Source organism: Neolamprologus multifasciatus, chromosome 5, assembly GCF_963576455.1.
Source record: "Neolamprologus multifasciatus chromosome 5, fNeoMul1.2, whole genome shotgun sequence".
In the NCBI taxonomy this organism is placed as follows: Eukaryota; Metazoa; Chordata; class Actinopteri; order Cichliformes; family Cichlidae; genus Neolamprologus; species Neolamprologus multifasciatus.
Window position 1 is genome coordinate 22,365,610 of NC_140443.1, and position 20,952 is coordinate 22,386,561.

At 39.9% G+C, this 20,952-nt stretch overlaps 1 protein-coding gene across 3 annotated transcripts in view; it reads right to left on the reverse strand.

Annotated features, from left to right (window-relative positions):
- Positions 1–270: 270 nt before the first annotated feature.
- slc4a8 (solute carrier family 4 member 8) overlaps positions 271–20,952 on the reverse strand; it is a 33,259-nt gene continuing 12,577 nt past the window's right edge. Inside the window, exons 3-25 of one of the 3 annotated variants that reach the window (XM_085160803.1) lie at positions 18,220–18,372; positions 17,668–17,803; positions 16,036–16,196; positions 13,598–13,774; positions 13,120–13,208; positions 12,185–12,342; positions 12,002–12,089; positions 11,753–11,899; positions 11,538–11,638; positions 9,680–9,854; positions 9,385–9,518; positions 9,015–9,260; positions 8,709–8,814; positions 8,171–8,332; positions 7,944–8,057; positions 7,685–7,846; positions 7,358–7,609; positions 7,115–7,183; positions 6,143–6,316; positions 5,934–6,065; positions 5,735–5,838; positions 5,433–5,538; positions 271–5,258 (exon numbers count right to left, since the gene is read on the reverse strand). In XM_085160803.1, coding sequence (XP_085016929.1) covers positions 5,253–5,258; positions 5,433–5,538; positions 5,735–5,838; positions 5,934–6,065; positions 6,143–6,316; positions 7,115–7,183; positions 7,358–7,609; positions 7,685–7,846; positions 7,944–8,057; positions 8,171–8,332; positions 8,709–8,814; positions 9,015–9,260; positions 9,385–9,518; positions 9,680–9,854; positions 11,538–11,638; positions 11,753–11,899; positions 12,002–12,089; positions 12,185–12,342; positions 13,120–13,208; positions 13,598–13,774; positions 16,036–16,196; positions 17,668–17,803; positions 18,220–18,372 — 3,152 coding nt within the window. In that variant the 3' untranslated portion in view covers positions 271–5,252. The remainder of the gene's footprint in view (positions 5,259–5,432; positions 5,539–5,734; positions 5,839–5,933; positions 6,066–6,142; positions 6,317–7,114; positions 7,184–7,357; positions 7,610–7,684; positions 7,847–7,943; positions 8,058–8,170; positions 8,333–8,708; positions 8,815–9,014; positions 9,261–9,384; positions 9,519–9,679; positions 9,855–11,537; positions 11,639–11,752; positions 11,900–12,001; positions 12,090–12,184; positions 12,343–13,119; positions 13,209–13,597; positions 13,775–16,035; positions 16,197–17,667; positions 17,804–18,219; positions 18,373–20,952) is intronic. The other 2 variants (XM_085160805.1, XM_085160804.1) reach the window with 2 other exon arrangements.

The following is a 20,952-nucleotide window of genomic DNA, read 5'->3' on the forward strand; positions in this document are numbered from 1 at the left end:
ATCTTGTTTGATTTCAAACCCACTATCATGGTGTACAGAGATGATGTATCTATAGATAGATAGCTAGATGGTAGTAGTTACACCCATGTACTACACAAAGTCGATAAAACATATTGGAGTTATAAATGCATTTAGTTTCACACAAAAATCAGGAGACAAGCATGTGTTATATTATATACACAGAGCTGCGTATAATTATTCTGCTGGTAACATTTTTAATGTGTTCAGTTTTTAACTCCCTGACTTTCTCATCTGGGAATATGATAATGAGTGCAATGGGCCTGCTTAAGTATTCAGAGGATTTATTAATTAACTTGAATTTATGCCAAGTACACTTACTTAAACTCTAATAGACCCACCCCAACAATGTCTTCACCTCAAAATGTAATTTTCATTTGTGGGAAACTAGTGCTTCATCCCCATAAAGAACATATGTGACTGTATACACAGATTTAGGCCCCGACAACACGGCTAAAGCCGGATTCTCTATATCTGCAAGGTGTCAGTTAGCTAGCCTTATGCTCAGAGTAGTGTCTCTTTAAGGTTAAATAACATTGCTCTTCCAGTAATTTTCAATTGGAAGATTACAGTTAGAGGCTCTAACTTTCTGACAGAGGCATTCATTGTTCTGTTTTTTCTTGAAAGAAGTGTAAAGGTGTAAAGTTTTTTAACAACCCTCCTGAGTTGAGTCAGTCTAGAAATTGAAAACAAGGGCAAAAGAGTAATTTTATTCATAGTGTTTAAAAATACAAACAGTTGAAACACCAGCTAACTGAAGGAAGCTAACTGCTTGCATACATGTGCCCTGCCTCGCACAAACAGACAGACACAAGACTGCACACCGCACACACATGCAGCACAGCGCTCAGTGTTGGAGTGGCTTATTGTTCTCTGGCATAGAGGACACAATATCCAAGTCTGGTAATAGAGGTTAGATTAATTGCTGACAAATCTGTATTCAGCAGTTCCCTTTCTCCCCGTGTGACAGATTTATGACAGAGATTGATGGAGAGGAGGGACAAGTTGAGAGCCGGCTCTGTTCAGTGAGAAAAGGGGACAACAGCTCAGTGATTCAAAGAGAAAGAGAGAGAAAGAAGAAGAAAATCCAAACACACCATCGCTTTGGTCAGATCTTATTCAAGCTACAAGCTCAAAGACCAACAGTTTTGTCTGTGAGCATGTATTTCACTTTGTACCGAGGAAAAAGTTACCTTCAGTAATCCGTGCATGTCAGAAGTTAGCAGCTGAGTGTTTGCTGTTATTAGGTTAGAAGAAACCAAGATGATTGTCATTCTTTCTGCTGGTTTCTTCTTAAGCACGCCAGACAAAGCAGTTGACATTTGCAGTTTCCCAGTTACTGTACGGGCATGGAATTCGAATATTTTTTACATCTAACTAAGAAAGTGGGCATGTTTATGATTAAATGAATAATGCACAAAAGAACACAGCAGTAAACACACACATTGACAAATTACTGCATTATACTGAGATGTATTCATTTCAAATGAAGCTCACTATTCAACATTTGGCTTTTCTGTCGAGGCCGAAAAGCCAAATGTTACATTCAGGATGTTTCTTCAGTTCTCATTCACAAAAGCAAGGACCTTCATCCGGACACAAAGACTTTATATGAATGCTTAAGTCTTGAAGAAAGGGCATTGAGGCTAAACTAGTTTTTCACCTCTAATTAAATTGCACCAGGGAGATGATAATAATAAATGGAATACACAAATAGATGAACTGAAATTCCATGGTGGGTAAATGTCATGTCTAGTTTGACTAGCTGACCACATTCGAAGCACTGTGGGGAACTAAGAAAGCTGATGATTCATTTAAAATAAACTTGAGTATCCTGTCCAGCTCTTTCCCTCAACCTCATGTCACAGCCAGAAGCTTCTCTCACTGGCTGAGGCGATGCCAGCTGCTTGTAATCAGGAGCATTTGGGAGTCAGATCACATGACACCCTTGAGGCACATATGGACACTTGGATGTATGCATACAGAGTGCAGTGCATCTTTAACCGCATATTACTTCCCACAGGCAACTCCTTTGCAGTCAGGATCACCTCCAGATGTGCACACTGTATTCTCACACGGGGGAAGGGTGCAACACAAGGGAGGAAGTTTGAAAAACCTTCTGAGTATTTCTCAGGATGTTTTGGGTGAGATTAGTGTTTATGTTTTCTACAACGATGCAACAGATTTGAATTTAGCTTAAAATTAGAAGGGCAAAGTCCTTATGGTCAGAACCTGCTAGAAAGGATTGTTACTCTGCTGCCTCCTAGTGGACAAAGTCATTAAATACACTGATATATATGCATGGTCAAACATGTAAATACTCATTTTGGTGGCGTGCATTCAAGAACTGTGGCAAAATGACATAAAACACATTTTTCTTCAGTTTTACCTGTAGTTATTTATTTTCCATTTTCCATTGTCAAAAATTAAATTTGATATACATATAAAACAGAATTATTTCTTTCAAGACTAATACAAGAGACAAGGCATCGCTCTTTCTATGGCTCCGAAACTGTAGGATTAATGTTACCGCGGTACAAGTGTTCTTCTTCTCAGTGGAAACTTCCTCTCCCCCCTCTACAACTACATTTTTCTCTACTGTCACCTCGTCCTTGAAAGAGACATCGGTTTCACATTATACTCATTAGAAGGACAAAGTGCACAGATGTCACCTTTACCTACATGTAAAAATGAAGTGGGCAGGAAAATATAAATAACGATTCAGTACAACAATCCAAAACTGGACCCAGAAACAAAAAGGGATGTAACGTCAATGGTGCAGGAAAAGGCAGCACAACAAGAAATGGTTATGTAGTCTATGACAGGCACGCATGTACTGGTATTGCACATATATTTATAGTCACATCCACCTAATGAATGAATCTCCTGGCTACATGTTTATGCAATCATTCTACGGTGCAATGAAGGCATTTTACTTTATATTTACCGTACATTCACATAGACATCAAAGGGTTTAAAGTCACCAAAATAACTTGTAGATTCTTTTTTTTTTCAACAGCACATTTACAATCCTTAAACACTGGATTTTTAACAGTGATTTTACATTTTGGTCAAATCCTCTTTTTTTTACCCTTAATTTTACATTGCATCAGCTACTGTTTGCACTCACTCATATGATTACACAATAATATTTTATTCATGCCGTTAATGAATTTAGCTATGGCTGCACTCAACTCACATTCAGATATCTGACAGAATCAAAGCAGAAGTACATGACATGAGTCACACTCCACAAACTTTCACACGTGTCACAGAGGTGTCACCTTTACAGTGACACATTACTTGTGCACTTTGGATCAAATTCACTTAAACAGAACAGATGAAGACTGTTCAGGAAGTATCCCTGAAAATGAACTGCTGTTAACAGGATATTGTTATTTGTGAAATATTACTAAGTTAATTCATGACGGCTAATGTTAGCGAACTTCAGACAGAAATGGCTGTATAACTTTGACCTGAAACTCTTCATTACCAATTGGGCCAGTTCTATTGTCGACCGCATTATATTACATAACAGGTGTCTCCCACGACTGTATGGAGGCAAGACATTCACCAAAGCATTAGTTATGTGCTGCATTCTTCAGCTTTAGAATACAGAAAGCAAAGAGGATATTTTGTGACTTTGTATCTAAAAATAAATAATAATAATAATAAATAACTGTAACATTTTATTAAAATAATTTAGTTGCTTAATAGAGTTTCTTAAAATAAAATATATCAATGTTTTTTATCTACAGAAAGTGCAACTATAGCAGAGACTGTTGGTCTAATGAAGGTTATTAAACACAAGGGCCCACATTACAGTGCAACCTTGTTTATGCAGACTGAAAGGTCTCAGATGAAGTTGACATTGCTCAAATAGCTTCACTTTATTAACTGTAACTGTTTTATAGTGTAACATGTAATGAAAGTGCGAGGAAGGCCTTCAGAGTCCAGCTCAAGATGAATATACAAAGTTGCACTAGTAAGAAAGGATCCTGATGAATAAAAAGCAGCAGTATGATTAGTTTTGGGTGGACCGTGGGTAAATTATTGCTTAAAATAAAATCCTGAAGCCTCCCTCATTTTTTGATACGCACACGTTTCTGTTTTTTCCTACCTGATGTTATCCAAAATGCCTTACATGAGTATTCGTGGCCTTGTTTGAGGTAAAGAAATAAGAATACAAGCAGAAAACGAACACACAGGGTGCTGTCGGTATAACAGACTTGATTCTTACACAATCATTAATTTAAAGATGAACACCCAATAAAGGAAACATTACACAAAAAAAGCACATTGTTGATGGTGCTTTCATTTACCGTTTTCTGATGAGTCTACCAAATAATCAACCATATTAAACATATCAATCATTGTTTTTGTTTACTTTTTGTTGACACAAGGTTTTTTGATAACCAGCAATAAATTATTACTTAAATCTGCGCTTTGCCTCAGCTCTGTGGAGCGGTACAGGTTAAAGGTTTTACTATTTTGTTTCACTCTCACTGTTTTCATGGTACTGTTCTTTTAGTTAAAAGCAAACTAAATTTGACTCATACAAGCTGAAACAAAACCCCCATGTAAATGTTGTGACCATCTTTTGGAGATGAACCAGTATGGTTAATTGAAATGGTACGTCCCAGTTACCTTTATATGACTACATGGTTTGAAACAGAAAACAGTTCTGTGACTGTCAGTGGAGCAGCTCCAGGACTTGCCTCTAGAGTACAACTCCATATCACTGCTCTCCACAATTCAATTAAAAGTTGCACGTTCAGTAGTATTGGAATCTCACAGCTAAATATTGTTTAAGATTGTTCAGATGGTGTAAGAAGGTTGACATTATATGTGCCTAATAAAAACAAAACTCCAAGCCAAGGTGTTTAAGATATAGGAGTGGTGAGGGCCAGAGCTATAAGTAGGTAGGGATTTGAATTTTAGAGCTTTGATTCAGGGAAATTAAACAATATATATGTAGTACGGTATATATATATTATATATTTACAAACTTCACAAAGGTAGAAGTGAATGGATGGATGTTCTACACCCTTGACTTTCCCTGTGTGTCTGAGAAACGTGTATTTTATGGGTAGCTGGTAGAAACTGTGGAAACTCCTTTTTCTGAGCACTGAAGTGGCTGATGGTTGAAGCAGCCAAATCCTGTCCAGTCAAGTGATGCAGTCGAGTCTGTCATGAATCTGGACATCCTTTACTCATCGATGAATGCAATCTCTTCAAACCTGCAGGGCGAAACATGGAAAGGCTGAGTTAAGACAGCACAGAGCACAAGGCAGCATCCCTGAGTTTTGAATAACAAAATAATGTTAAAATACTAAAGATACAGATGAGCACAATATAAAGCAGGAATGTTTCCAGATTGTAGGGGTGAGGAAAAATAAGGGGTGTGGCCTTGCCTTTTTAGCAGTCAAAGGACGAGTGTCCTTTTGATTGGTGTTGAGAGATTTCCACACGGTGGTTTTAGACATTTCATCAGATATGTTAATATCAGAGGGGTCACACCTGAGGAGCAGGGAAAGGAACCGGAGGGTTTAGGGAGAGGTCTCACTCACAGGTGGCACAACAGAACAACACACACTAGTATATAAATACAAGCATGCATGTAGGTAGCTGGGAAAGTGACAAAAACCCTTGTATATAATCTTACCACTCCAAATATGATGTCTATTATTTAAATTTGAATTTGATTTGTGCTCACCTGGGATCGTGGGCTTTTGGAGCCTGAGCAGGCTTGGTCTTCTCCATGGGAATCTGAACTGTAGTCGAATCTTCTTTATTTGTGCTGAGCATAACCTGTGACTCCTGCGAGACAAATCCATGACATACGCGCTCAATATGTGCACATTTATGCATTCACAAAAGGTGACCTTTGCATTTTAAAATTCCCTTTAGACTACCTCTTCAATCTTTTTCGAGGCATCGTCAAGATTTTTTTTCTTCCACTCGGGCATTAGGTCATCTAGATAGCTTAGCTCTCGCTTGGAGAAACACAAGTCCAACACCTTGCGGATGAAAACCAGAGCCAACACCTGCAGAAAACAGGCTCTGTGTTTAAACAGAAGATACGGATCCACTAGGTAAGACGGAATGGTTGTGGTCAACTCACCATCATGGGGAAGACTATGGCCGCCGGTGATGTCTTAATGACCCAGAGAAGCACCAGACACGTGAGCTGGGTGACAGTAAACAGATGCACCTTTCTCAAGGGAACGTGTCGCAGGTAGATGAAATCTGGCTGGTGCTTCGCCGGCATACCAAACAGTTTCAGACGGTCAAAGAACTGAGAAGTGGTAAAGATGAAAGCAGGTGTTATGGAAGTTGGCAAAGGAGAGAACAAATTAATGAGAGCAAAGCCAAGAGACAGATGGTGAATATGGAAAAAGAATGAATGCATATGGTTAGTTCAGACAATAAACTGTCAGGCCATGATTAATTGCAACAGCATTATAATTAGAAAAGGCAAGGGTGCAGCAGGGGGCATCCAGCAAGAGAGGACAAGAGAACAGTTTTAATTATTTTGCAGTTTTGAGTCAGAGTTGGTGATTTTTTTTTTTTTTTTTTGAAAGTACTTTATTCATAGTGTAGTATTGTTTCGGGCATTCTCCAAAAACCGTCTGCATGCCAAAATACCCTTGGGCAAGATACTGAACCCCGAGGAGCTCCTGATGTGTTCATCAGAGTGTTAATATATACAGCAGCAAGCATCGAGAAGGGGCCGGAGTAACCACTTTTTCCTGGTTTGAACCTCCTCACTGGCAAAGACCAGTCTGCGCGGAGTCTGCATGTTCTAACTGTGTCTGTGTGGGTTTCCTTCCACAGTCCAAAAACATGCTCGTTAGATCAACTGGTTATTTAATTTGGCTGCAGGTAAGGATTGGAGAGTGAGTGGTTGCCTGTCTCTCTGTGTTAGTCGTGTGATGGATCGGCAATCTGTGCAATGGCTGGCGTATTCAATCACACCAGGACAAGGCACCTTCAGCTGCCACCAGATTAAAGGAAGGAGAGCTTTCTAAATAATCATAATCACAGTATATTTTGTTTTTGTGTCAACTGCACAATCGTGCTGATAGTTCCTCACCTGGATGCCTTTTAATGAAGACACTCCCATGTAGAGGAAAACACCATACAACACTGGCATAGGAATGAGCTGAAAAAACAGACATTATATTTTTATCAGCTAATTTATCCATTAACTTCCATTATAAGTATTATATATGTTTTTACAGCAGCTATTTCTTTACTTGTCATAGTAGGTATATTGCACATCTGACTCGTGTAATATACCAGAGGGGGCCACCATTATATAGCTTCTCTGACTAACCTTGAGGGCTCTAGTCATGAATACAGATAAGCCCATGAGCAGGAAGATGACCAGGCCAGTAAGTCTCTGTTCTCTGATCCCCAGGAAGCGAGGCTGCTCTCCTGGAGCTGAGCTCTCTGACTCCAACTTCAGACTATTGACATGAGAGATCGACAAGACAGTGGCTGCCACGAACCAGGGCAAGCCCATGATGGAGCATACGGCCAGCATCACTCCCACCATCAGCAGGTCCAGATGGTACCCACAGCCTTTCTGTATGGAAGAAGTCCGAAAATCAGAAAAGCTTCAGGACTTATTTTAATATGATTAAAAAAAATGTTGTCTTACCAGTAGTTTGTGCTCTTTGCGGTTGACTATGACAGCAGTTATTTGTTGGTCCATGAAGATGAGGATCGTACAGAGAAGAGCAGGAATAGATGCAACCAAAGCTGTCCACCATGGATTTCGCCCTATTGGATTGATGAACCAACCACGATCATCTCTGGTAGGCTGAAGAGGTAATTACCAGATATATAATGCAATAATGCAGCTAATCATCCTCAATGGTTTTATATCATGAAGTGCAAGTTATACAGTTCCTCTATACCTGGAATTTGCTTGGCACCTTCAGCTTTTGGGAGGGTACTCCAATGGCAAAGTCAATCAGGACCATAAAAACAATGGTAAGAAACACTGCAAAATCACTGATCATAGACCGCACCTGAGCAGAAGAGACAACAAGGCTACGAGATTAATGATCATTAACACAATGCAATAAGTTTTAATGCTATTGCCAGTGCCTACTAATCTATTACTGATGACGTGGTTAGTTACCTTAGTGGGGAAATAACGGCTAGTCTTGAATTGTTTGAGGAAGGCAGACATGAAGAACGTTGAAAAGAACAAGATAGCAGACCAGAAAAGGACATCTGGGGTGTAGGGGCCATGGTGACCGCATGCTGTCCCAACAAAGTGGCCGTGCAGACTGATACACTCCTACAGAGATTAACAGAGATCCTGTTACAATAAATGCATCACATTCATTCATGCATCACATAAAACTGTTTTATCAGAATTATGTGGCGGACTGGAAGAGTCTACAGAGCATAAAAAAGACATAAAACAGACAAACAAAATGGCCTTTGGTGTGCTTAGCTAAACACACAGCAGCGAGAGTTTAATTGAAGTCTCCTTGTCAGTGTTTGCAAAGATCCTTAAGTGAGGTCGGCTGCACATTGGAAGGTGAGGGGGTTAGTTGAATGTTAACAAGTTGGGAAAGTAAACAAGCTGGAACAAATGTGGCAAGTGCTATTATGAAAGTTATATCAACATTAGACTTCATTAGATGTGTGTTCCCACATAGTTACGTTACCTTGACAGTCAGGTTGGTCCAGGGTACAGCAGAGACTGTGATGTTTCTCTCAGTCCAAATTTCCAAGGTTTCATTACTTGGATTATCAGGTTCTGCACACTTACAGCTACAGACAAAGACGCATAACACACACAATGAATTGAACTATACATCAGCTTATAAAAATGTGTCTTTTTCTTCAGTAGTCAGAACAAGTCAGGCATAAGATGAGGAGAGCAGGAAAGTGATCGGCAAAAAAAGAACGAACAGTGAAAAAGCTACAGCGTAAACATTATGGTAAACTCTCGAGGAAATTGAGTTACTGACTATGCCAGGGTGAGCTTGTCCAAATCACTGTATGCGTTGTAAGGGTAGAGTTCTCCCAGGTGAAACAGTTTTTCCAAAGCCTCATAGATGAAGATGAGGCAGATGAGGGCGGCAAAGGCCTCCTCTGTGAACCGAGTGATGTAGCACACTAGGGAACTAGCATCTGTGGCAACCAACAGTAAACACAGCAGGGCTGTCCATAAGCCTATGCAAGTCCGCAGCGACAGATAAGAAAGGTCGTAGTCCCTGAAAGAGGAGAGGAGAGGAAATGAGAGAAGAGACTAAAGTTAGAGCACAGCGGGGAACAGGGACAAATGTCATTTTGGCGATAATGATGTCACAAGGAAGCTGTTGTGAGTCCTGTACATACTTGCAGAATTTGAAGAGGATTTTCTCAAACACAAGAACAGGACCTGTGCTGCCCAGGATGGTGAGAGGCTGACCAGCAAACAGCGAGTAGGCTACTCCAGTCATAGACGCACCAAATAAGGACTCAATGGCGCTCTACAACATATGTTGCAAATGCAGAGAGCCTGTAACCTTTGCTATACAATCTTCAGTAACATTCAGTCTTGATGCTGTGGTAGTAATGGCCTAAAGACACAGCAGTATATAACTACAATATAGTACTGTGAATGTGTCCTTGAGTGTGTTTAAGCTCTTACAATACGTCCTTCTGTCGCCTCCCCCAGCAGTCCCCCAAAGGTGATGACAGGAGACATACAGGCACAGTAGAGGAAGAGGAAGGAGGCCACACACTGGAGGCTGACACCATCCTTAAAATCACTCCAATAGAATGGAGCTTTCCTCTTGATGTCAAGGATCAGACCACCAAATAACCTGATCGCAGCACATATGGAAAGAAGAGGACTAGTTCAGTAAACAAAGACAGTTTAACCTGACATATCCTCACTGCAGGAACATGATGAGCATGGAATATTTTCAGAAACAGTTCTATTTTTTTTGGGGGGGGGGGGGTTGTATTTGCAAAAACACGTCAAGGCAGTACAGTACATGGACTCAGGACACTTAAAGGGGGAAAACTGGTACTAACATTTGCCTAACGAGCAACATTTCCCCTGTTTGATCTGGGGTGGAGACGCAAATCCATTTGGGGTTGACATTCAGTGTAAAAAATGAAAAAAAAAAAAAAAAAAAACAAAACAAGGGGAAAAAAATCAGCCAAATCAAACGTGTAACTACCTGCTGTACCAACCCCTAGTGAGTAAGGAAGCAGCATGGTACTTATTGAATTACTGAAATAACTAGCTTAACTATAGTGAAACTAGCAAGTGTAATGGCTTTGTGGCACTGCTTTATAGTCCTCAAGTCTAATGGCTGCTTCTAGTGGCTCTGTGGTGTTGTAGAAAGGTTCACTGGGATTGTGGTGTGTGACAGATCACAGCTCCTTGCAGCACATAAGTCACCTAATTGACCTACAAACTATGAGCCATAGCATCATCCTGTCACTCTTCAACTTTAATCAGTGCTGTATCAAACATTTGAAACAGCCTCACAATAAAATCACAATAATTTCGAGTTATTGTGTTAATGTAAATAGGAAAAGTGCTGAGGAAAGACACCTGCAAAAGATCTGGAGCCACCATAAAGGCCTTGAGTGGCTCAGCAGGGCAAGTTTATCAGTAGTTTAGCAGCAGTTTAGACTTGTAGCGCAACACTCTGTCATGACCTCCTCCAAACAGCCCGCTGTTCTAAGGAGGGAGCCTGTGATCGTCACATGTTCAGCATTCAAGTGACTTTTTATGCTGTGTAGAATTCAGATTGCACTGTGGAAAATGTGCACATTCGCTGCTGGATGAGAACAACAAAATTTCATTCATCTACCTCTCAAAGTCTTTTATGCTAAACTGAGATAAACAGCTCCTGGCTCAAGCTACACAGCTAGCACACAAAGGGGACATTATAATCATCTAATTTAACTCTTGGCAGGATAGTTGCTACTATTTTCTAAATTCAAGTTATTACTTTAAGATTAATTTGGACAACTGATAACATCGATGATCAGAAGAAAAAAAATGGGTTAAAATGGAGTTGCCTGAAATGATTGTTGTAGACAAGATGGACAAGATGTGATTGTACTAACCTTTATTTCAATAAAATGGAACTTTTTTTGGTACCTCAATAAAAATTGTGCTGTATGGGATGTAAATAGAAAAGATAAAAATAATATTTTTGAGAAAGAAGATTTCAAAGACAACCTTTTCTTTAAAGAATAAAGTAAAATGTTTTCGTCTCCAGCTTCCTTCAGGCTGCCACATTCGCACTGGTAATTGTCACTTGTCTGTTCCACCTGAGCTCCTCACAAATCCAAATTTAGATCTCGTGGCCGGAGCAAATGGGAACACAGTGAAGAGTGCTAAACTCAGGCCCAGGCTGCAACACATCCATTAAGGCACCTAACTGCAGGCTGTTTTAAGGGTTACATTTCTGGGGAAAAAACACCCTGCTGTCTGAATATGCCTTCTACAGTCACCATTACAGAAGCAAGAAGTCTGGGCAAACCTTCCAGTTCTCTGCAGTTCTGGCCCGTGGTGTTCAGCATGCAGCTCTTCCTCTTCCTGACAGACGGTGCCATTAGGGACACCAGGCATCTTCCTTTTCTCCTGCAGATATCAAGGAATGCAAAATTATGATACACTGAACCAACAGTTATAATAACACCAATTGCCAATAAATGTTTGTTGTACAAATATCTTTAATTGACTGCAGCTATGTACCTGAGATGGGACCTTTTTTGGGGGTTCAATACGGATTGAGGGGTCCCACTCTCCTGGTGGCAGGACAGTTACTTGGTCTAGAAACTCATCTATTCCCGCTAGAAGGTCACTTCTGTCCTTTGCCTTGTATGCTACGTCATGAAAAATCTGGTACAGAAAAAAGCAAAAGAAATAGAAAACTCAGCCTCATTACACCTGCAAGAGAGATACTCAGATTTATTTTGATTGACATTTGATTTGAGTGCTTACTTCATCTGTCATGATGGTTGCCATGGAGCGACCGATTTCATGGTATTGCTGAGCCTTCCCATCAGGGCCAAGAAGTATGAAGAGGAACCTAATATTTGTCAGCAGATGGATTTCAGTTTATAAAGAGTTTCTGGAATATTGAATTTGATTTTATGATTAAAGCAGGGAGCTGCAGCTGTCTACCTGGTCGGTATGGGCACCTCTGTAAGTCCGGTGAGCAGCACAGCAGGGGAAAGGCGCACAAAGGCTACAATAGGCCTCTCCAGGAAGTCCAGCTCTCCCACCAGCACATTGGAAGCCTCTGCACCCTCTGGGATCTTTTTCATGAAGTGCAGATCCACCTGTTCAGACAGGACAGATGCAAATATCAGTACAGGATTTGAACTCAATGTTGATGTTATGATGTAAGTCGATTGGGATTTTTGTTACGGTATTTAAAAACGTTGTTTGTGAATTTTTGTATATCTATTCTTCATTTGTCTCCAGTTTTCTTTTCTATGCTACTGTAACTTGTCTGCCCAGAATTAATGTCCTTAATTTTCTTCTCTTTAGCGTGTTGTTTATTCATTTACTGCAGTAACTAACTTAACTGTAGAGAACCGAGCAGGTCCAGTGCTCAATGGAAACCTTTGTCTGTGGCTTTATGGCACTGCTTTTTAGTCTTTCGTTGGTGGACTGCTGTTAGTGGCTCTATGTTGTTGTGGTTAACATGTTTGCCTTACATGTGGAAAAAACTCTTGTTTGATACTGAGAGGAAACACAAAAACCCAACCTCAGGGGGTTACAAGCCTGGATAAATGGGAGTGTTGAGTAAGAAAGGGCATCTGCTATGGCAACCCCTTGGGAGGCTATAAAAGTACCTTTATTGATGGGCCACTGCTGTGTGTTGTTCCACTGTAGGGGGCACTATGTGACACAATTGTTTCTCATTATATTTACAGCATCCCAGTTCAGGTCTCCAGTGCATTCTCAGAGCTGAGAGCCCCCCCCACACACACATGCAAAATAAGATCTGTTGTTGTTGTTTAGCATAATCATATTTACAAGTATTCTGGTTTTTTTTTAAATAGCATTCATCTATAGAAATGCAACATTTGCTCTACAGCCTGCTTGTTTACCTTACTCAGGTCCACCTGAGTGCTGTCCTGTCCAGCACCGTTCTTAGCTGCTTCATTGGATTGAATAGGCTGGGGAGATGTGGCTGACCCTGCAGGGTGTTTATGTGCATGTGTGATGGAAGGAGACAAATGATTCAGAGTCAGTAAATATGATAGTTGTTGCGCCAAGTCCAAACTGACAGCGATGAATTAAAAATATATCGCCCTGAAAGAAATATATGCTTGTTACTCAGTCTGACTTACTTTTTATTCTCATGTATTTTTTTATGTATTTTTACCATGACTATAATTTGAACTGGAAATCTTAACTAATATTACAATTAAAAAAACTCAATCAAGGCCCCTCAGCACACAGCCAAAGTAACCCCCCCCCCCAAAAAAAGCCAATTTTGGCCTTATACCAAGACATGACTTCTACTTTGATGTAGATAGCACAAGTCAGGATGCGCTTGTGTGTCACATCCACCATCAAACTCACCAATCAGATGAGGTTCTGACTGTTTGCGTGCTCCCTCTGTGATGGAGCGTACAATGGGAATCAAATTCTTCTTCTTCTCGTTTTGGTGGTGGTGTCTCTTGAGCAGCGCCTCACGGACCTTCACTCTTACGCTGTCATCCAGCTCATTGGATGCCTCCTGGTGGTCCAGTACCATGTCTGCAACGCAGGTCAAACTCATAAACTCAGAGTTTAGTATGATCAGAGTGCTAGTGTTCCACATCAACAGCATCTAGCAGCTCATATTTGCATAATGCATTTTGGTTACTTTGAATAGAACTGTTATCAATTTGCAGTAAATAACTCTTCAAATAGTAAACCCAGTGATTTAGAAATCATAATGTCTCAACATTATACCCTCCTTGATTTATGGAACACATGTTAATTTTATGTAACTGCTGCTTTTAAAACAAATACAAGCCAATCTGGTCAGACATCTTTCACTGTTGAACAGAAGGTGAAAGTTTAAAGGGTTAAGTCAATATCTGTCCACATGAAACTGCAGAATAATCAGCATCTCTCCATCTTTCTCACCACTTCTGAACTTTATCAGGCCTTGCTTGCTCACTTGTTCTTGTTATTTTTGTTTATGTGTGTGTGTGTGTGTGTGTGTGTGTGTGTGTGTGTGTGTGTGTGTGTGTGTGTGTGTGTGTGTGTGTGTCTGTGTGTGTGTCTGTGTGTTTGTTTGCATGATGTGCATAATTACCTCATCCAGTCATGAGCGTGCATAAATAAATGCAGGTGCAAAGTTTATTACTTGTCTGCATGCAAATGAATTTGGATCAAAGTCGATTTTATGCAATCACAGTTTCAGCTGCAATTTTCAAGTAAAATAGAACCAGGTGTAAAGGTGCTGACAGCAATACAATTTCTGCTCAGGTTTATTACACAAACTGCAGCTTTATGTGCTGCCTAGAATTAGGCTGGTTGTTCTGCAAAGTTACCATAAGAGAAGCAAACTGTGTTTCTGAGTCCAAAAGAATATAGTCGGTCGTGTATGTTGTTCTTCTCGGATAACAACTTTCTGGCAAGGCTAGAGTCTGATTCATAGTAATAAAAGTAACATGAGCTAAAGAACTGACTCTATAGAGCAAGGTGGAGAAAAACAGACAAATAAATGGTATAAGGTTGGATTTGTTTGGGGTTACATCTTTTAGCATGACATTACTGACAATGGGACTATTGGACAGGCCAATATGCAGACCAATGGAAAAGTTGGGAAGATCTCTTGGAGCCATTTTTGAACAACTAGAGATTCCAAGATCATCCGTTCAAACTATTGTAAATACAAATTATATTGACATGTCACCTCTTTTGTTACCACCCAAACCGTCACCCTCAGATGAGAGGAAATTTCATGTTCACATATAACTCAGGAACCACCGAGGCTCAAGCCTGCCATGAACCGGAAACTACTGGAAGACCAGCGTCACTGACTACAGTGAAGTGAGTTTTACTCTCTGTGGGCTGAGAGGGTGCCGACCTAGAAAGAAGCTTCTGCTCCAAAATCAACACCTTAAAGTTCGACTGAATTTCTAGCTTTCCACATAAAGGTTTTCTGGAGAAAAGTTTTATTGTCAGAGGAGACAAAGATTGAGTTATTTGACCAAAATGATAAGAGGTATGTTTGGAGGAATAAAGGTGAGGTTTTCAAACATAAGAACACTGTACCAGCTGTCAAGCAAGGTGGTAGTAGCATGATGCTCTGCAGCTGATATGTTACACAAAGCGGATGGGTTAATGAAAAAGGAGGACTACCTCCAACAGCTAGATGGTAAACACAACTGACAACTGGATGTGCCAACAAAGCACTGATCCCAAACACATGTCAAAACTGGTTTTGGAATGGATAAAACAGGCTAACATTAAGCTTCTGGAATGGTCTTCCAAAGTCAAACTTAATAAGAATTTGTGTACTATGTCAGAAAACCAAGCAATTTAAATCAACTCTACCAATTCTGCTAAGAGTGGTCAAATATACAGCCAGAATTATACCAGAAGCTTATTAATGGCTACCAAAAGCAACTGGTCAAGATTCAACTGACTAAGGAGCATTGAAACAAATGCTGTGTGTGTGTACACTTTTGACCCGGTAAATTAGAGAAAATACAAAACAATAAAAAACAAACAAACAAACAGCAATCCTTGTTTTTTAAAGTCATTAAAGATGTATGCAGTGAAATGATTCCATCCTGGAAAAAGAACACTTCAAAGAAATAATTAAGTTCAGAATGACCATGACCTTCATGCCCATAATGGGTGTATATAAACTTCTGACCACAATTATATGCCAAACATGAGAAAACAGCACACGATAAAGACCAATAATAAGTTTTGTTTCGCCCTTAATAATGAGTCTGAACCTGCCTTCTTATATAGAGCACTCGGGTAGAGTCATATTAACATACAAGTGTTCTCACCTGCGATCTCTTCAATGCAGTCAGCATGCATGTCAAGCAATACGCTGCCGTTGATAATGCAACTGCGCAGCTCAAATAGACTGTGGAGGGAAAGCGTAGCAACGTAAGGCTTGCTCCACCTTTCTCCACCATCCTCCACATCTTCCTCAAACTTCAGCCATCTGCAGCATAAAGAGATGTTATTTAGCAACTTGCAAGTTGGAGCACATGTGAAGTATTATTATTATTTTTTTTTCCTTCTGTTTAATTCGCTATATTGATTACAAAGGCTACCATACAGAGGCTTAATAAAAAGGTTATTTTTATAAAACTTAAGAATATAATTTGAATCTTATAAATTGACAAAGTGTCATTTAAATGACAACAGCTGAGCCAAAACAAGCTGTTACTGTATATAAAGAATAACATGTAAAGAAATGTTTGCTTTAGCAAAAGCTTCTTTTCAGCTACCATTAAAAAAACAAACAGCATTTCTATCACTTCTTCTTCATTTTTGCATTTTTTAGAAGGTCAATAGTATAATTTATTCCTAAGCATATCTACTGTCAGTTTTCTATAATAGTCCCCACTTGGTACATTTGCTGTACATCATCTCCCAGCAGATAAAATGTTCCTCACCTGATTAGTGCTTTTGAACAAAGCATTAACCTGACTCCTGCAGTAGCTCTGCAATCAGAGCTTGATTGTAAAGGGCACCATTAGCCCATTGTTCAGTCTTCTCTGGCTTTCTGGTCTCATTCTGGTTGCAGATATGTAACTTCAATGTATTTGGGCTGTTTAGGGCTGTTAGAGCACATATAGTGTCGCTCTATATGTGTAGATAATGTGGGTGCAGTGTACAGTGTAATTTATTATGATTGCAGACATTAGGAATATTTAAATAAAGTATTAATTAAAATAAAAATAATATGATAAATGTTTTATTATTGTGTTTATTTATTTGCATTTATTTATTTTTAATGATTTAATTCTATAGGTGTTGTTTGGGCTTTAATCTTTCTGTTGTTGAAGCTCCAGTTTTATTCTTGAGTTATTAATTTGTCAAAAAAGTCACAAAACGGAAAATCTGTCATGTTGTGTCATTGTTGTTTTTTTTGCTTTCAATTTCCTTGTTACTGCTCCACTGCTACATGATATTATACTGATTTTCTGTTTCCAAAATAGCCCTTGAGAACAGACGCTATGCTTTCTCAACCATGACTATAATAGGGACTGCTTGACTCACGTCGGGTCTTTTTAAAGCAATTCCTTGAAGTATGATGAATACACTTCTTCTTCAGCTAAGTGTATAGGGAGCATTCAACTTTAAATGGAAAGCTGCTTTTCTTTCCCACGCATAGACGTGCTTTAAATCTCTTGTACAGTGGTTCACACCACCAAATAAAAAATAAAAAAAGTTGTACGTGAGCACGAGAAACTGAGATTTGGCATTTGAACAGCACAAATAAGCCATATTTGTTTGACTCCCGGCTTTTGATCTTTTCACCTTGAGCTAACCTTCAGCGAGCTTTAAGTGTAACTACCTCTTGTAGACTTCCCTCTTCATAATAGTGCCGCTGTAGAGCTGCCAGGCTGTCAGAAACCTTATTGCTAAGCACTGTTACCAACAGCTCCCTGAGGAGATATCCTGACCTGGCTGTTTCTTTCCACTCAGCATCCTTGCCATCCTTGACACAGATCTCATCCAGCTCGGTGAACAGCTCATGGGACACGTGTTCAGCGTCCTCCTCATTGCCTAGAATGAACTGGACCCGCTGGGATGGTGTGTCTGATGATGTGTGGGAGGAAGGAGAGGTGACCTGTAGGTTCTCAAAAGACTTTCCAAAACACAACATTTCTTACTTTGTCCTTACATGCCTTTTAATGGCTTCTGAGCCCACATGCATACATACTTTAACACAGATTTGTACACATGTGCAGCATGCTGATTTGTTCCTGTTCTGTGTTAGCTAATTAGTGGTTTGTCAATTTTAGCCTGGAGTCCTGCATGTGTGAAGTGCCCACAATATTGATAGGCTTTGTTTAACAACCACTACCTACTCTATGGGTGCTGGTCCTGTTAGCAAGTCACTATATGGCTCCATCTGATTGGTGAGCCAAAATAGTGCATCTAAAGTGTAAAACACTTTAAGTAATGGGTTAGCCTAAGAAAAATTCTGATGTGTTTATTTCTGTATGGGCTACCATGACTAGAACTGGTTGTCTCATGCTCCTCGCTTTGTTGTGCTGCAATGCTGCTTGCCCTTCTGTCTCTCTTGCGGTGGCGGGAACCATGACCTTTGTGGTGACGATGGCTCTGCCTGGGCATCCGGACCCCAACAAACAGAGTCCTGTGACCTGAAAACGATGCAAAAAAAGACAAGAAAAATAAAAAGAAAGTATCTTTGATTATCAAGTAAACATGCGAGCATTTTAATGTCACACAGACTGTTTCATTAGTTGCACATTATTAATGCACTTTAGTTTAACTTCATTTTATCTGATGAAAAGACTGTAAGGAGTTTAGTGGATTGACAAAACAAGTAGTTATTATGCAAATAGGCTAATCCGAGATGCAAGATGTCTTCAAATGTTCTATTTTTATTGTTAATTTATATAATAAAGATGAAACAAGAATAGCTCCCATTAGCCCAAAGAGACTCACAATGAAGAGGTTTTTGCTCCTGCTGTCAATTGATTGCTGTGTGGTGAAGATTTGCAACCAAAATTTAAAACTGATGGTTATCTTGAGAGAGTTTCAGTAATTTTACAAGATTTGACTAGAGACCATCTATGTGACCTGTTTTTGTGCAATTAGTTTACTCTCTACAGGTATTTTTAAGTTTACCCACAATATTAAGAGCATTTAGCGCTTGGAAAAAGAATTATCTTCAAACACTGAGAGGGGAAAAAACATGAAGGAATAATGTGTCCTATGATTTCTCAGCATGCAGGATAAAAGTGAAAGCCATTAAACTCAGGCATAGGTGTTAAACTCCACGGGGAAAATAAGAAAACAACACCCTTCCTGTCCTATATTAGTCTTGACTGTTGCCATCATTAATTATCATTAGTGGATTCAATTTCAAAAACAGCGTGGTGTGATAACCAAGAGACTGATTGCATGTGACACTGTATATACTGGAGCTTTATTTGAATATTAGTCTTTTTGAAAAAATAAATAAATAAATAAACAACAGGCTTACACAAATAGATTTTAAACATTTTGAGAGAATAATTCTGCATGAGACATATGAATTTTATTATTTTTGAAGGATGAGTGAACATACATGCAGGTACTCATGGACACACATTATTGATCAGCATCTGGTCAACTCAGCATAGCATAGTACAGGACTTCATACATTTGTTTGGCAAGCAGGAGGTTACTGGTTCATTTCCAGCCAGAGATCCAGATCCTACATTGGTCTCTTTTTCCACTTGGCGGGCAAATATGTTAACCACTACACTACACTGTTAGCATTGCTGCCTCACAGCAACAATGTTAGCAGTGCTGGGTTTGAAACTACCATCTGGCTGGGGCTTTTCTATGTGAAGTTTTCCTGCTCTTCTCATGTCTGTGTGGGCTAACTCTGGGTGCTCTGGGTTCCTACTACAGTCCGAGAACATCCAGTTAGTCGAGTTGGGTTAATTGGTGATTCTAAATTAGGTATGAGTATGTCTGTCTCACTAAGTTGGGTCTGCAACAGGCTGGCAACCCGTTAGGAGTGTACTCTAAATAGTTAGCCATACGGATCTGGTGCAATGTGGATCAGGAAGTGCTCAAAGGTGGGGGCTTTGGTTGTCTGATCCCATTCTGCTGAAACTGCTTCTTGAGACATATAAGATTACTTGTATTGTGGACAAAGGACCCAAACGAGTGCATGAGACTGATATACAGCTAGATATAATTGGGAACACCTCAGGATACAGACTGGGTGGTGGAACCGGTCTCCTGGTGAGTGGTTGGAGTATAATCCACTCTGGAGTTGCCTTCAGTGTGAGGCAGTGAGAGGGGGTGGTCAGAGGTAAAATTGGGCCACAGCGATCCAGCTGATTAAGTTTAATTACGTTTTTTAATACAGTTTAATACTGTAGAGCCAATATATACAGGTTGCAAAAAAGCAAGTAAACTTTTAAGCAATTTTTAGCAGATTGGAGCTTTTAGATATTGAGTTTTTATGTTCAGTTGACCACTGAAATAAAAGTTCATTTAGATAATGCACCAAAATAACAACCCCCCACCCCCACATCCCCCCAAATAAACATACATGTTTCTGTGTGGCTGCTGAGTCTTTCTAAAAAGTGGGAGTAAATTCAGCTTTTGGAAAGCAATAACGATAGCTTCAGGAAAGTGTTCTTTTATATTGTAAAATCAGAACTTGGTATCCATATCCATGAGCTTGGTGCTTATGCTGGATACGAGCTGGATGTTGTGTAGCTGTCTTGGCTGCAACCTCTGCAAGATCATGTGAAAGGTGGAAACTGTGGTCTGGGATTGGCATACTTTGGTGCTGGTCCTCTTTTTTAAGGAGGAGGGCCAAGGGACGTGTTCTAACTTTCCCTTCTCGGGAAAGCTTCAATCACAGCTTTCCCGAGAAGGTGTGCACAAGGGTGCTGGAGAGGACAGTCCATCCACTGGCTGAACATCAGATTCAGGATAAACAATACATTTTCCTTCTTTGTCGTGGATTACTGGATCAGATCTTTATCCTCTTGAGGATTTTTTTTATGGTGGGTGTCCTGCTCGGCGGCACTTCAGGACTATAGGTTATCAGGCCTGTTGTTAAAAGGCTACGTGGTCCATGTACAACTACAGAGAATGCTTTTTTTGGTACCAGTGAAAGTCATACTTGCAGCAGTACAAGTCAGACGGTCTAAAATAAATCTTCACAAAACTGTGACAGATGGATTCTTGCTGACCCTGTATTTTACACA